Here is a 16,532-nt window from a genome sequence, read left to right as displayed (position 1 = left end):
GGGGCCACTAAAACATAGAATCGTACAGAAAAAGTGTGTTATTTTGTGTTTTTACGGTTTCTTACTTCGGCAGCCAACGATGCGGTTTCCTCTTTTCCCGACACGTCTTCTCGCCTCTCTCTGACGTCAGCCTCCTCCTTTGCGTCTGTAGCGGACTCTCCAGGTGATTCATTCGCTGAGAGTAAAGCTCGTGATCCTGGAGAGTCAGGATGAGGTTCATTTTCAGCTTTGGGCCCTTTTCGCTCTCTGGTCTCGTTACGCGTCTCCGACTCTCCATCGCACCGCGCGTCTGCGGCCGCGGCCTGAGCTTCAGGTTGGACGAGACAGAAGCTGAAGCTGGTTTCCTTCGCTGCGTCTCCTGCTGGTGGTCCTGGTTCCTGGCTGTGAGACAGCTCCTCTGGTGGACAGCGGTGAGTGATTCTGTCAGTGTCCACCTTTGCCTCATCACTAGCTGGAGGCTGGATCACGTCACTGGGCAACGCTTTTCTTGTATGAATGTTTGCTGTTGTCGGATCAGATTGAAGCTGTTTATGGGTTTGTAACGTTGGTGTTTCAGGCTCAGCTGGTTGCTGCTCTGTTGCTTTTGAACTCTTGGACTTCTTGTTCTTCTTGCTTCTTTTACTTTGCTGGGTCTCTTTAGGCTGAACCGAAGGTGGTGCTCCAGCGTCTTTGTGTGCGTTGACCCTTTGAGTCTCATTTGAGGCCTCCAGTGATTTGTCTTCCACCTGCACAAAGACCTTCTCCTCTCTGGTGTTTGAGAGCATCACCTCCTCCTCCGTTTGTCCTGGTGAACCAGTCAGTGGCTCTCTGCTTTCACCTTTCACGTCCTTCCCCGTGTCCGGCCTCCTCACGGCCTCTTTGCGTAGCGCCTGCAGCTCCTCAGCAGCCTGCTTCTCGCTCACGCCTTTCTCAAACACCTTCTTCAGAATGCTCTCCTTGGCTTTGAGTATCAAGGCCGCTTTCTCATCCTCAGGTAAAGTAGACTTCATTGTCTTTACCTCCAGGCTGATCTCTGGTGGCTGAGAGACTGAAGTCTTCTCTCTAACTTTCTCATTCTGCTCCACTGTTTTCATCTCACTTCCCTTTTCATACTTGTCCTCCTTCAGCGTTGTCATTTTTCTTGCATTCATCTCTGGCTCAAAACGTCCTTTGACTTTCAGAATGTCTTTATCAGTTTCCTGTTTTACCAAATCACTTCCAGTCTCAGCCTTTGCTTCACTTTTTTCATCAGGTGTTGGGGAAACTGTCTGACTTTGCCTCTCTGACTTCCCATGTTTGTCTTGTGACGCCAATTCATTCGTCATGAGATTAGTTGAATCAGGCTGCTCTTTAATTTCAGATGTGTGTTCCGTCGGTGGAGGTTGAAGTTCACCCTCCGCCTCTTTAACCTTCGCTTTCTTTTTAGGTTTTCTCTTTTTCTTAGTTTTGCTTTCAGTCTCTTTGGATTGAGCAGTCAGACCAGGTGTTACCTTTTCAACGTCAGCGCTGGATTTAACATCAGTCACTTCATCCTTCACATCCAAACCTTCATCCCTCTGTGCTGCCACTTCCCTCTTTCTATGCTCCTCTTCAATCAACTCTGGACATTTATAACTTTCTTTGTCTCGTCTTTCATCTCTAGCGTCTGCTGTCAAAGAAACGGTCTGGCTTTCAACTTCAGGAACATGATCAGCCACTGAAGTAACCTCATCACTGGGTCTATGGTCTTCTTCCTTGGGAACCGTCACAGGGGCTTCACCACATTTCAAAGAAGTGTCCCCTTTCCTCCTCTGTTCCTGTAAACCTTTATCTGTGTCACAACCCTGCACCACAGACTCTCCAACAGACCGTCTCAAAGCGTCCTGGTTCTGTTCATCCTCAGTCCCACAAGCCTCTGGCTGAGGAGGGTTCTCTGATGTACTGGTGTCTTTTTGAGGCGCGATCTCTTTGATGGCTTGTTGGATTCTTTTCTCTACTTTAGTTGTAAAACTACACAACACATCCATGGACTGTTGTGCCTCTTCTCTGTCTGACAATGATGCTTCCACTTTGTCCTCATCTGTAGTTGAGTCATAAACCGGTGACTGATCTGACAATGTGTTTGTCTCATTCTCTGTTATAGTTTTACTAGTATCCTGTGCGACTAAACCGTTCTGTGAAAACTGCTCAGCGTTAACATCGTTAACCTCATTAACCTCGTTAACATCGTTTGCTGAGCTGCCTTGGCTTGAAGCACAACTGTATGTACCATCAGATGAGGCATCTTTATCAATCTTTTCTACAGAAGTCACTTTCTCCTCCTTCTCTGAAGCCGTGTCCCTGGAGCTCAGTCCTCCTGCAGTAGCTTCACTGGGACTAGAGCCTTGTTGTCCAATCAAAACATCAGCCAAGTCTCCTTTCATAATGTGGCTGGAGGTTATTGTTTTAACCAAATCATCTCCAACCAAACCTCTCTCACAGGCTTCAGGCAGGGCCAGCCTTTCTCCATTATTGATATCAATGACTCCTCCACTATCTGCCTGACTCTGGAGAAGTCTCAGTGCTGGAACCGGGTCAACTAACTTTAATGTAACGGCTTCAGAAAGTGTCAGTATGTCTGTTGTTTGCTCATTTTTAATGCCTTTGAATGTCTTCACTTCGAAGAAGCGCTTTCCTGTTTCAACGTCTATCTTACCTTGCCTCACAAGTTCTGAATAGGGCACGATGAGAGCAGACTGGGGATCAAGTGCACCCTGTGTGACTGCAGGGGAAGCCAAGGCCTCAGTGGCAACCTTCTCATCTAGGAGACCTTCTGAAACAGCCTCACTCAATGTCAGTTTACGGCCAGTGTTGGGATCTAAAACGGCTCCTGTTGATGGCTGTAACATGACAGCTTCAGGGTGTGATGAAGGGCTGAGCTTTCCCTGGTAAACCCACTCTAGTTCCTCAAGCCCAGGAGCAATAGACCTGTCCACTAGTCCTCTGTCTACTGCATCAGCGACTGGAAGCCTGAGTCCTGAAGCATGATGTATTATGCCACCCTCGGCCACCTGCTTCGCCAGCACCTGATAAGCCTCCTCTGACCCAATTAACCCCTGCTGAAGCGCCTTCTCCAGCGGAACCGGAGACTTCACCTCTGGGTCGATAACGCCGTCCATTTGTAGCTGCAAATCAGCCTTTTTGAGGGACGTTGCTGAATCTGTTGCTCTTCCTTTGCATGCGTTCTCTAGTGCCAATAGTTCTTCTCGCTGGTCCTCCTCGATCAGCCCAAGGTCTGCTGCGAGGGTGACGGACACTTTCTTATCCCTGCGTAGGTCAACGATTCCCCCAGAGGCAACTTGGGCTTCTAGAAGCCTCGCAGCTGTGTTGGGGTCAATCAGACCTGCCTGCGCTGCCTCTCTCACACCTCTGATCTGCCTTTTCTCTGCATCAACCACCCCTGAAAGGGTTTTATCAGACTTTAGAACACTCCACATCAGGTCTTCATCTAGTAAACCCTCCTGCATGACGTCCTCAATGCTGAGTGCCTCACCACTGCCAGCGTCTAGGAAACCACCAAAGAGACCAGCCTGAGCCATTAAGTGAACTGCTGTGTGGCCCTGGAGGACGCCCTGCGCTACTGCCTCATCTGGAAGCAGCCGCTGCCCATCTTCTGTCATTATACCGCCCTGTTTGAGCTCCAGGACTAAGCTCGGCAAATCCACATCACCTGCTTCCTTTACAACTGCGGACTCACAAAACTCAGCTTCAGGTTGATTGTTCGCTGAGATTTTCTCCATTACTGCCACCTTTAATTTTATGCTCTCTGATTTTGTCTGGGGAGAATGAGTTGAATGAACATCATTTGCTTTTTCTAACAGAATTGGTTCTTTTAATATAGTCCTTTCATATTCCTGATTTTTGTTATCGCTGGGTTTAGATTCAGTTGTCACCACTTCCCCTGGGTCTTTAGCAGAGGCCACATTTGAAGTGAACATTTCTTTCTCTTCAGATTTAACTTCTGAATCTTCATAAGAACCAAACTCTCCTTTAACTGTAGAGTTCAAATAATCATCAACACCCACTGGTCGTTTCTGCAGCAAGTTCTTGTCAGTTTCTTCATCACAACCTTCTTCCCGACCACCTACAGCATGTTCTTCCCTCACTCCTTCATCAGTCAAACTCGACTCAGTCATAATTTGCATCTTCAGTTGTTTAACTGTGGACAAACTAGGAGACTCAACTTCATTTCCATTTACAGAATCTACAGCAACCAGTTCAACAGCTTTGATCGACTCCATCAGCTCAGAGTTCAGCAGCACCAGCCGTTTCCCACTGTGAGCATCCACATAGCTGTATGTCATGAGGTGAAACAGCAGCTTGCGTCTGGCTTGTTCTTCGGGCTCCACTTCATCTGTTGCTGTATCCTCCAACTGTAGCTCTGTGGGATGTGAACGGAGCGGTGAAGATGGGGGTGGAGAAGAGCTGGTGGAACCCCAGCTCAAGCGGTTAAAACACGGGGCACCAGCTTGGTTCATGTTGGGCAGAACATCTGGGATGAAAATGTCTCTGAGCAAACGGACTCCACCAGGGTTAAGGCCTTCACCAGCTGCCGTGCTCATGGGCAGCACCTGGAGGGTCTCTGGATTGTACAGCGCCCCAATGGAATGACGATGTCTCAGGATACTTCGTGCTAGTTCTCCTGAGATCATGCCCTGTTGAAGTGCCTCAGACACAGGCAGAAGCTCTCCAGACTCAGGCCAAAGCAGTCCCATGAAATTCCAAACCGATTCAAGGACCAGCAGAGCTAAACGGGAGGAGAGAAGGTCTCTGCGAATACTTTCCTCTATATCCAGGCGTTCTCCACTGACGGGATCTATGATTCCTCCATTCTGCAGCTGTCGCACAAACATGGCACAGGCTAGATCTTGGTCCATGAGCCCATGACGGACGGCCTCTTCAACTGTCAGCCTGTGGCCAGAACGTGGGTCGGCAATGCCGCCAGCAAACAGCTGAGCTTCCAGAAGGCGCGCAGTAACTTTACGGTCTATCAGACCTTCCTGTACTGCACGAAAGATGCCGACCTTCCTTCCAGAGCGCAGGCAGACGGTTCCTCCAGGTTGCTGTTTCACAGGAAACAGAAGAAGGCCTGAACCTTCGTGGAGGACACAGCGCTGTTGTAGTTCATACAAGGTTAACTTTTCAGCTGTGTTCGGATCAATGAGTTCTCTATGTTGAAGTCTTGACTGGAGCTTGTTGAGGACTCTGGGAGTCAAAAGCCTCATGTCTTCTGCTTGTTCCAAAGTCATAATTCTTCCCATGGAATCTATCAGGCCTCCAGAGTTTATCTGGAGTTCAAGAATACGAAGTCCCACCTCCTCTCTGCAAATTCCCAACTCCATCGCCACGGCTGCGGGCAAGACTATCGGCTCCTGGTCACCCACAGGTGTAGTGCTCTCCACCAAAAGCAAGGCAGACTCCAGCTCAGAAAGGAATCGTCTGGTATCGGTGTCAATCAGCTCTTGATCTAGACCTTGTTCCAGGGTGATACTGAGAGAGGAGCTGGGCTGAACGAGACCCCCCAAAATGAGCTGGGCCTCTAGCAGAACACGGCAGGTGTCCTGGTCAATGAGACCGCGTTGTGCTGCTTGGAATACTGGGAATGTTTCCACTGTTCCCAGATCAATGACTCCAGCAATAATACTTTGTTTCTACAAAAAACAGAAAACAAAGTTCTAGTTAAGACACGTTCAGCATTACATAGACCCTCACTGACCACTTTATTAGGTACCTGCACAGTCTAATGCTGGAATGTATGTTCATATACAGTAGGTCTTTAAGTTTAAGTAATATATATTAGAAGATGGTTCAAATGTTCCGGCCCCATATGTAAAATGACTAATTTAATGATGATAATAATGACAATTTAGAAGTGAACCTAATAAAGTGGCCAGAGAGTGTAAAAAGGTAACTAACCCTAATTACTTCTTGTAATTACTAACTTAACGCATTTACAGTAGCTCATTTACTTAGTGTGTCTAATAAAAAGACTAAAGAGAACTGAGAAATACTATAACTGAAAAAACATAAGATACTGTAAAAAAGCTACTAACTAAACTAATTCATGCAGAAAAAAGAGTTCCCAACTTTTTCCCCACTTTAAATTATATAAAAGCCAAGAAATAAAATCCATCACCACAAACCAAGATAAAATAAAGGCTTCTACAGTGGAAACAAATTGCTGTTGGTTTAGTTTCCTTCAGCGTCATACTTACCATCGCTAAGCTAAGACAAGCACTAAGCATGCAACAAGCAAACAATAACAGAAAGCAGAAAAAGAGACCAACGAACACAAAGACACTCAGAAAAAGAGGTTAAAATGTCTAAATGAAGCGACGGTAAGAGATAAAGCGAGCGCCACTTACCGTGCAGGCGTGTCCCATGACCACACACTAAGGCTCGGCGGGTGAGAAGCTGGTTGTTAGCGCTCTGCATGCTAACACTGCTAACACTCTGTCACCGCTGACACTGAGAGCTCAACTACTGGAGCACATCTCGTGTTTGACCCTTTAAACACTGCCCTTTAACGCTCAGGTTACTAATAAACATCATGTTTTACAATATTACTCATTAATGCTAAATGGACGGGTTTGTGTTCCGTTTCTCCTTTTGTTGCTTGGCTCAGATGTCCACAAGTCTCCTTTGGCAGCTGTTAGTGGTTTTCAAGCAAAATGCTGGTTTAAAGTTTCACACAGTAATAGTTTGCATTAGACACATTCCCATTCTCTCACACACTCTGTGATCTGGACACAACATGCTCAAATGGTGAAGCGTTGTCCGGCGTCGGCCTCGGTGCACCTACTGTACACTACAAACCACGTGACTTTTAAAACCCTTTATGCTCTTTGTAAAACACAGTTACAGAGGAATCCATTAAGAGGTGACACAGAATATGACTGAAATGTCATACAGCTACAGTATGTTGTATGATATGATCTGAGCTGTTGACCCACTGAACATACACGTATGCAGTAAATGTAACGCGACTACTGTGTAGAGACAGAATTGGACTCAGCAACTACTTGCTTCTAGGATTTACCTGCTAGCATGATTCTACAGTGGCACCACTAAGGCCGCGTATTAACCATGTTAGCAGTTCAGCAGATGTGATTTCTGATGATGATAATGATGATGATGATGCAAATGGGGAGTGATGTCAAGACTGCAGGCTTTTAATGATATGCGTGTGAACACTCCATGCCGGGGCCCTGTTCAGACAGTGCTCTCCAGATCATTCAACATTACAACAACTTAAATTTAAAAAAAGGTCACACTCAAAAAAGATTGAAATAAAAACACAAATGTCAGATAATCTGGATACACGTCTAAACAGGGTCGGTGATGTTTGGTGATGTTTGTTAAACCAAATCAAGTCGATGAGTAAGATTCCAGTAATAACGGTGAAACTGTGAACACACAACATGCTGTACAACACACACACACACACACCTGCTGGCTCACACACAACTTACGCATAGCTTGCAAGCAAACGGATCCACAGTAACATTTGACAATGGTACATGAGCAGTAAACATTGAGTGAATAATGAATCTGCAGCAGCTCCGCCTCCCCCTCAGCCCATCCCTCCAACCCATATACCTTGGTTTCCTCCGCTTTGGCCAGCTGCTGCTCCAGCTGCTGCAGCTGCTGGGTGGAGCTGTCACACAGCTGGTTGTAGGTGGCGGTTAGCTCATCCAGCTGAGCTTCCACGTGAGCACGCTCCTCTGAGGACAGTCTAGAGAGGGGACAACAGAAGACCTCGGGGTTATGTACCACTCTGAGCACAAGATGTGCTGCTCAGCTGTGTGGGAAGCTCAAACGTGGGAGCTGGGAGCTGAACTTACTTGCTGGCCTGTTTAGAAAGCAGGAAGATCTGTGTGCTCCTAATGGCCTCAGCCACGTCGTCTTTCTTGGCTGCTAGCTGTTCGCTAATGGCCTACAGAGAACACAGAGGACCAGGCTTAGCGCAGTGCATGTACCTTCGACTCATTCATCCAGCGGTGTATAAACAGTGCGGTACCTGCTGAGCAGCCAGTGAAGACTCAGCGCTGGGGCCGCCCGTCCGGCCCTGGAGGCCTTTGACCCAACCCAGCAGGTCTGACACCTGACTGACCCTGGCCTGCTTCTCCTCCTCTACCTCTTTCTGCACACATCAAGAGATTACGAAGTTTAGAATATAAGATTATTCTAAACACACAGAGCATGAGGCGGAATAGTCTCACCTCTTCTTCCTCTAGTCTTCTCAGGGCATCGCTGATATATTTTACGTGCTGGGTTGTTAAAGTGACCAAGGCTGTGTAGCGTGTGCGCAAGTCCATGAACTGGAGTAAAAATCCACATACATTTATTTTTGTTCATATTGTGTTATTGCTTTTGATTGACAGGCGTATACACTGATCAACATAGTAAATGATTTCTTACCTCCTGAGTAATGGCCTCAGAGGAAGAGTGCATCCTTCTCCTCTTGATCTGCGACTTGTGCGTAGATTCCACAAAGGCTCTGTAGGTCATCTGCTGTAGTTCATAGTCCTGGAGAATAAAGCAAGTCTATTTACAACTATTCTTGATTCCCTGCATCATAGGATCAAGTGTACATTTATGTTACACGTGCAGACATTTGTGTACGAGCCTCTCACCTTCACTGATGTGCAGTACTGTTTGGCGTGAGTGTGACACTCGTCTAGTTTGGTCTGGTTCTGCTCAATCTCAGCTACTAAAGCCTGAGGAGAAAAAGCAGTAAAACGATAAACCATTATTTGGCGCAGGCTCCATCTTGTTCTTCTGTTAGATTCACTCCCAGGCAGACGAAGCTGCACGAACCGTCTGCTGCGCCAGTTGTTCAGACAGTGCTTTACTGTCGGTCTGTCCCGGCTGACTGCTTTCTTGTCGCTGCGTCGTGTCTTCGATCCATCTGACCAGAGCGGAGTGACCATCTCTGTACTGCTGCAGGGCTGAGCCCAGGGATTCCAGATCGGTTTTTCTGCAATGAAAGCAGGAGATTTTAAGCTTACTTGACACAAGAAATTTTTTTTGTTATAATTATAATATTTACCATTTTTTAAATCGTATCTAAAATCCTGACATTAACTCTCTGGCTTCTCCTTGACACACTTACTACACTGATTCCACACCCCTCAGCTCCAGTCGGTCTCACCTCATCTCCAGCTGCCTCTTGACTCCGCTCCATCTCTCTCTCATCTGACTGGCTCGCTCCTCATAGAGCTCCAGCTCTGGGCTGCGGTCCGGGTGGAGCCTGCTCAGTCGAGACCCGGCCTCTTTGGCCTGTTGGACCTCAGACTGCAGAGCCAGGAAGACGGCCTCGTGCTCAGGGAGTTCAACCTGCCACTTCTGGAAGGACACAGCAGAGTATGTTACACAGGAGGATTTTTCTGTGTTTGGTAACAAGAGCATCTATGTGGACGTGAACCTCTTACCCCGAGCTGTTCCCTGAGGTTCTTAATGGCTGTTGTGTCGGCAGGAACAATGTCTTCTTCACTTAACCTGCTCTCGTACTTCCTGACCTGACTCTCTGCTTCATCCAGGCTACGGATCAAAACGTCTACAGTTTTCAATCTGTGGAGGAAAATAAGTGAATAAGTCATACAACTTGCATGGCTTTGAATTTAACCCACAAACGGCTTTACATGCTCACTCACTTTTCTAGGTAGACAGACGAGAGATTGTGCAATCTGTCTAACTTCTCTACAGCCCGATTGAGCTCAGAACGGAGAATGGGAACGCTGCTGGAAGCCGACTTCTCCTCGAAGAAACTGACACAACGACGAGAGACGTCACCCAAAGTGGACCGAAGGCTGTTCAGCTCTGACTGCAGCGTCTGGAGACCAAAGATGAAGATGAATCTCACAATAAGCTAAATGAGATGTTGCTGCCGTTTGCTGCCAAGTGTGGAGGCTCAGGCCGACCTCCTGCTGTGCGATCTGCATAGTGTTGTCAGTGTTGTCCGTGGACAACCGGCTGGGCGGTGGCGTCTGAATCCCCCTCATCAGCCTCTGCTCTGCCTCACTTAGACGCAGGGTGATGTTCTGGAGCTCCGACAGGTACGACCGAGAGACTGATTCATCCTTTTCCGCTGGAGGAAAATAAAATAAAGAAATGTCTTAAAGTAACTATTCTAAACTTTCTGAAATATTTTTTCATTGATCTTTATATTTGACTATTATTAACTACATCCTGTCTCACCAGTCTCCATGTTGACCAGTAGGTCCTGGCAGTGCTGCAGAGCCTGCTGAACCTCCTTCTCCAGCTCCTGTCTATCAGCTGGTGTGAACAGAGTGCTCTCCTTGCTGTCAGACTGGAAGTCAGACAACTGGGACTCCAGGTGATCCAGGACATGCTGCCGCTCCGTCGGAGACTGACAACGAACCTGAGGTACAAGACAAGGAAGGTGGACATCAGTACAACACAGCAGGAGATGTTTCCTCAGAAAGACACCAGAGCACCAGCTCGTCCCGAGGCCTCACCGCGTCCAGGTCCCATTCAGAGACAGTCCTGACGTCTTTGAGCAGGTAGTGCCAGGACACCACACTCTTCATGTTGACATGGAGCTGATGCCACAGAGACATCACCTTCTGGTACAGCTGCTCTGTCCTGTGCACAGGCAGGTAAAAACATGACTGTGTCACATCGGGATATTTGAATCAGAAAAATATATATATATATATATATAAACATATGTCTTTATATCAGATAAAGTTTTATATCAGATAAAGTTTTTAATGTAAAGATCCTCATAAATCAAGTCTCTGTCTGACCTGCTGGCTGTGTCGATGGCCTCCTGATTCGGGGGAGGGACGGTGAAACACACTGAGGGGACCATGGCCTCATTCCCTGTGGTGCTGATCACCTTCCACTTGGTCCTCTGAGAGTTGTCCTCCAGAACGCACTCCTCTCCTCGGCTTATCGTGATCTGAGAGGATGCGGGGGGCAGAGACGGAGGGGGGAAAAGACGCAGAACAAACGGAGGATGAAGGAGGTGATGGAGGGAGAAAGGAAAGAACAGGTAAGAAAGTTTATCCCAAACAGATGAGTGAGAGTAGATGATGTTAAACCAGATGCAAAAAATAGATGCATGAATTTTTCGAAAGATAGAAGAAGAGATGGACGAACAAAAAGTTATTAACAGGGAGGAAACGTACAGGAAACCAAAAGCTGATAATGCAAACATTCATGGCGTTAATGAAGTTAGCAGAAGCTGTAATATGCTACGACATCAGAGGCCCTGAAAGAGGAACAAAAGCGCCTCAGAAGCTGCTTTGTGTATATAAATTTAAAGATTTGAGTTGGGTTTCAATGTGTGTGCTTGTTTTACATTTAAGAAAGTTTAGGTGTTTAAGTGTGAGACAAACATGAAGCAAAGCCGCGATTGTGAGGAGAGTTTTAGGGCTTTACATTAAAGGCTACCATCAGCACTGCCTCACCCACCACCCCCCACCCTCTCTCACCCCTTCCTGCACACACACAAACACACTTTAGTACATTAATAATGCAAATGCACATACAGTAAATACAAGAAATGTCAAAAGCTTAACGCTGTCAGTTGCTGACTGTGTTAAATTCAGTGCAGTGGCTGCCACCTGCCCTTATCCACTGATCCCAGCACAGCAAAAAGCCAAATCTACAAATCTGATTTCTGGTCAGTAACATGTGTAAGTATCTGCAGAACTTTGTGTTGAGGGAGTAAAGTAAAACTGTGAGAAATGTATGAGTAATTGTAGTGAACTCAATAATCAAACCAGTGAGTGATGTTTACATCCAGTATTTACTGAGGTTCTTCATAATGTACTGTACATTGACTAAGAGGATTTGCTAGCGTTCGTGTTGATGGGGCACCTGATAAAACCTGAGCTGAATCTCAAACCAGCCGACAGGACAGCGGCAGCCACGGTGTAGCGTGTGCAGTGTGAGACTCGGAGGTGAGAGAGGGAGAATATAGGCAGCTATACCTGAACGTTTGTCTTGCCAGCCCAGCCGACAGACGAGAGGAAGGGAAGGAGGGAGGAGGGAGTGAGGGGAGAAGCAAAAAGGTACATGAGGGTATGGAGAGAAAGTGGAGGAGAGAAACGTTACTTTAGACCATGTGCACGTTTGTCCAACTACAGTGAACACAGCATCAAGACCTGCACTGAAGCTTCACTCTCTACAGCTTCATTGCTTTCTTAGTTTTTGGTTCAGCGACGCTGCGGCTTCCTCGTTTGGCTGGACACAACACCCCCCTCCTACATCTACTACACTTCAATTCCAAATGAACCCTGAGCTCCCTCTATAAATAGCAGCGCTGGGGACAGCGACACGTCCATGCCAAGCTGCTGGGGAGCTAGGTGCCACTTTTACAGGACAGGACAGATGTATAATTGATCAGCTTTCAGATTCCCAGAGGACATCACAGCTGAGAGTGGGAGGCAGGGAGGGAGGAACTGGGACTATTACATACGAGCACGTTATTAAGGAAACATGCGCGTTCATCAAACGGGAAGTACGAGACGTGCGGGCGCTCTACCTCTATCTGCTTGTAGTCGCAGACGGCTCTGATGAGCGTGGTGGCTCCCAGGCTGGTCTCAGCGCTGCGGGGACGGAGCTGCACCACCGTCTTGGCCCGGCCCACCAAACTCGCCACCGAACTCCGGCACTCGATCAGCTGCTCCTTCTCCTCCTGCAGGAGGGAGAAAATCAAGGCTCATTAAACTGGAACTCAGTGAATGTAACGCTGGTGATGTCAGTGAAAACATTTGTAAAAATAAGAGCAGATCCAGTTGTAGTTAGCAAAACTAAGCTGATTCTTCTGACTCAGCTGGTGTTGCCTGGGCCACTAACCATTAAACATTTAACTGTGTGCTCTTCACCCAGACAGGTGCAATTACATTTCGTTCCTGTCGTGCCCTTGGCAGAGAAAGTCATTAAGGATTCATTACAGGGAGACAAACAGGTGGAGAGGAGACGTAGAGGAACAGGAAGATAAATGGAGGCAGACAGAGGGAGGCGGGTATGAATAGCATCACACCACAAAGTGGATTTCACACTAAGACCACATTTATACCACTTCCATAACAAGTTCACAATGTGGATACAGGAGAAATTGATTTATAATGAGGGTGAGGTCTGACCAAAAGGCCTCTAAAGCCTAATCTCTGTTTAAACACAGGAAAATGAAGGTTGTTTTAATGTGCTTTGATTGGTCATTGTCTGCATCTGGCTGCAGGTTACAGCATCAGCTCCGAGGGAGAGACTGAGACTGAGCTCAGAACTGGGAACAGAATGACACGTGCATCACCTAAAAACAAACACTGGTAACTAGCATGTGATTATGAGCTTGTGCAACGCCGAGGGCCCACGGCAACGTGGAAACAGCATCTGTTTGTGACACACACCTCTTTACTGAGAGGACACGCTCAACGCCTGTGCAGCTTTGCGTCGGACGTGTGTGTGTGTGTGTGTGTGAAAATGTGGCTCGCTCAAACGCACCACAGGGGGGATGATTCAGCCGAGGTAAATTATTACTTCACCCTGTCATGCGACTGCTGCAGCTGCCTGAGGCAGAGCAGAGAATCACGAGGACGCTGGTATATCATCACTTCAGGTGCTGTTGGGCTCTGGTGATACTCCTCCTAGAATCATTTCAAAGGTTTTCCTCCTGTCAAAGCCTCAGTGCAGGAGGATATGAAAGATATTATATTTAAATAGTTGCAACTACGCGCACAAGGCAAGAGAAAACGAGTTGAGTGCATGTGGTCCAGGAGGTCAGTTAGGAGCCAGTTTCATCTGAGCTCTGTCCTCTACACTACAGAGGGAGAGTGAGGGAGAGCTGGTACCATGGAGTCCTGCAGCAGGTCTTCCAGTTTGCTCAGTCTGCTGTTCTTGTCACACGTGTACTGTCTCTTGATGGTCTCGTGGAGCTGGCGCAGGTACGACTCACAGTCCCGGGCGTCACTCATAAACTGATAAAACAGACAGAAACTTTACCCTCACAGACACTGAAACACTGATGCTGTCGGACTGATGTGGTGCGGTACCTGGAAGTAGGCCGTGTTGTCTTTCAGATGCTGCTCTACGCACACACACAGCTGGTCCACCCACTGCCACTGGTTCTGCAGCGCTGCGCTGTACGCCTGCAAGGGAGCGGGAGGTGTTTACACACAAGGCTAAGGCACTTCCGCTCCTTAAAACCTGAGGCTGGATCTCAAATCAGTGAATATTTCTGGTGGATGCACATTGAGCAGCAGTGGTTTGGTTCAGTAAAAGGTCACATGTTTACCCTCTGTTCTACTCAATATAATTTACATCTGCAGGTTTTTAATGTGCTAAGCAACACGAAAGGTCAAAGCTGAGTCAGGATAGACGCCTTTTTAACATTTGGCTGTTGACATATTTCAAGGTCAGTCGCTCATGAGAATCCAATCAGGAACTCACCTCCAAGGTCTGTTTGGCTGGATGGTTCTCCTGACAGAGGCGACTGGAGGTTTCCTGGAGCGATCGCATCACATCTCGCTTTTCGTCCAGCTCTAACCTCATTTCCTGTAAACGGAACAGGAAAGATGAAGACAGGGTTCTTAAAGCAATGTAATAATGTCTAAAAAAAACACTCAACAACAGGGGTTCAGCTCTATGCAGCCTCTAGGACTGCTTTCTGACTCGACAGACACAAACTCACGCTGTATAATTCTCTCTTGGCATTGATGCTGGTGTTGTAATCGCTCCAGTCGTAGGAGACTTCCTCCTCCTCCCTCTCGTTGAGCCAGATCAGCTCCTCTGTGCACTGTGTCAGAAACGTATGCAGGCTCTCCAAGCTCCGCAGGCGCCATGACGAATGTTCCTGTGGAAACCACACAAACAAACCCCATCATCATGCTGATCAGCGGCACAGAGAAATAGAGCAAACACCTTCTATTCTGTGGCTGCTTTAAAATCCTCTGCTGCATTATCCCTGATCAAAAATAAAGAACTGTGGAGGACTCTAATCTAAAGCAGATCACTGTGATAAAGCGCCCCATAACAAGTAAAGGCATTTATTGAAAGCTGTAAAGATTTGAATGTTTTAATAAGTATCAGACAGTAAATGTGTGCACAAACTCTTATTTTAATGTCAGAACTGTTTACAGACAGAATCATATTCAGATTCGTGCGGTTTCAGTCCTGTCACGCTTTAACAGGATTAAGACACAAAAGGGGTGAACGAGACACAAAGGGCTGTTACAGACAAGGCGTCACTAACCAAGAGTTTGCAGTACTGGTGCTCCAGCTTGGCCAGGGTTTCTGAGTAACTGCTCTTGAAGTTGGGAGAGACTTTAGCCTGAAGGAGAGGACGGACAGTGTCATGAAGAGGAACGAGGCCTTGCAGCTGCATCCTCTGCGTGTGCGCGTACCTCGTAGCTGCGCGCCTCCTGCAGGCCGCTCAGCAGCTCCTCCACCGCACCGTGGACGCTGTTGTGCTCTTGCAGATTGGTTTCCACGGAGGGCAGGTCTGCGCCCCATTCAGCTCGCTCCAGAAGCTCCTGAGCAGCGCACACAGTGTCAGCTCAACAGGTTTTAACAGCTTTAGCCTGAACATGTGACTGCGCTGATCTGACAGATCACCTGTGTTTCCTCCACCCATCCCAGCAGCTCATAGATGAACCTCAGGCTTCCTTCGTCCTCCGACGAGGACATGGCCACCAGCTGGGAGCGAGCCATCGGTCGCCGCAGCAGTGCAGCGCCCACAGCGCCCACAGCTCCCACAGCTCCCAGCAGAGCCTGGCCCAGTGACAAGCCACTGTCAGTTGCTCGCTGGCTGGTGAGCTCTGCTCCACTGCTGCCCAGGGCCTGAGAGAAATGTCCCTTCCTGTAGACGCTGGAGCACTGTAGTCTGAGGGAGACCAGCTCCTCTTGAAGGCAGGACACTCTGCATTGGACATCATTATATGAGGACTATTAAACCGTCTAAAATAACGAGGTAGCACAGAAACAGCCTTCACACAGTGAGCACCCTGACGCACCTGAAGCCAAGCTGCTCCACCTGGTAGTACTTCTCATCCTTGAGGACTTTAAGGTCCAGGTTGAGCTGTCTGATTAGAGCCTCGCAGTCCTGCAGGTAGCAGGCCAGCTCGGTCTCACACTGCACCGCGTCTCCGCTCTCCATCCGAGACATGTCCTGGACACCAGAGGATTGCATCATGTTTGCTTGCTTTGGCATTTAGTTTGAATGAATTATGTTCTGGGCTTTAGAGTTTTCCCAAGGTATGCATTTAGGTAAACAATAAAGGCACCAAAGCCATACGAGAAGAACTAGGATTAAGATAAAACAGAAAGGATGCCCAGAGAGAAGCCTCTGGTGAGCAAACATTTACCGTCTCAGAAATACACAAGCTTTTACAGCAACTTTAAACATCGTAAACAGACGACTGCGTAGAAATGAAAGGGTAAGATGAGAGAGAGCAGGGACTCACGGCCTGCAGTGTGTTTTTAGCTAGAGTGAGTTTCTCCTCACAGTCCAGAGCCATGTTCTGGATCTTATTGGCTCTTTGAAGCAGCACCTCCAACCTGAA

At 47.6% G+C, this 16,532-nt stretch overlaps 1 protein-coding gene across 31 annotated transcripts in view; it reads right to left on the bottom strand.

Annotated features, from left to right (window-relative positions):
• macf1a (microtubule actin crosslinking factor 1a) overlaps positions 1–16,532 on the bottom strand; it is a 137,059-nt gene that overhangs the window by 49,717 nt on the left and 70,810 nt on the right. For 19 of the 31 annotated variants that reach the window (XM_055513007.1, XM_029166137.3, XM_029166138.3 and 16 more), the window contains 26 exons: positions 16,434–16,527; positions 15,984–16,138; positions 15,586–15,889; positions 15,375–15,503; positions 15,224–15,301; positions 14,663–14,824; positions 14,422–14,526; positions 14,025–14,120; positions 13,824–13,949; positions 12,515–12,667; positions 11,961–11,972; positions 10,770–10,924; positions 10,479–10,605; positions 10,198–10,381; positions 9,921–10,087; positions 9,654–9,832; positions 9,432–9,570; positions 9,152–9,345; positions 8,818–8,977; positions 8,634–8,717; positions 8,419–8,526; positions 8,220–8,318; positions 8,018–8,140; positions 7,842–7,933; positions 7,597–7,732; positions 66–5,648 (listed from right to left, as the gene is read on the bottom strand). In XM_055513007.1, the coding sequence (XP_055368982.1) occupies positions 66–5,648; positions 7,597–7,732; positions 7,842–7,933; positions 8,018–8,140; positions 8,220–8,318; positions 8,419–8,526; positions 8,634–8,717; positions 8,818–8,977; positions 9,152–9,345; positions 9,432–9,570; positions 9,654–9,832; positions 9,921–10,087; positions 10,198–10,381; positions 10,479–10,605; positions 10,770–10,924; positions 11,961–11,972; positions 12,515–12,667; positions 13,824–13,949; positions 14,025–14,120; positions 14,422–14,526; positions 14,663–14,824; positions 15,224–15,301; positions 15,375–15,503; positions 15,586–15,889; positions 15,984–16,138; positions 16,434–16,527 (8,944 nt within the window). The remainder of the gene's footprint in view (positions 1–65; positions 5,649–7,596; positions 7,733–7,841; positions 7,934–8,017; positions 8,141–8,219; positions 8,319–8,418; positions 8,527–8,633; positions 8,718–8,817; positions 8,978–9,151; positions 9,346–9,431; positions 9,571–9,653; positions 9,833–9,920; positions 10,088–10,197; positions 10,382–10,478; positions 10,606–10,769; positions 10,925–11,960; positions 11,973–12,514; positions 12,668–13,823; positions 13,950–14,024; positions 14,121–14,421; positions 14,527–14,662; positions 14,825–15,223; positions 15,302–15,374; positions 15,504–15,585; positions 15,890–15,983; positions 16,139–16,433; positions 16,528–16,532) is intronic. The other 12 variants (XM_055513008.1, XM_055513015.1, XM_041072996.2 and 9 more) reach the window with 2 other exon arrangements.

Source organism: Betta splendens, chromosome 11, assembly GCF_900634795.4.
Source record: "Betta splendens chromosome 11, fBetSpl5.4, whole genome shotgun sequence".
Classification (NCBI taxonomy): Eukaryota; Metazoa; Chordata; class Actinopteri; order Anabantiformes; family Osphronemidae; genus Betta; species Betta splendens.
This window is presented reverse-complemented; position numbering and strand designations above follow the sequence as displayed.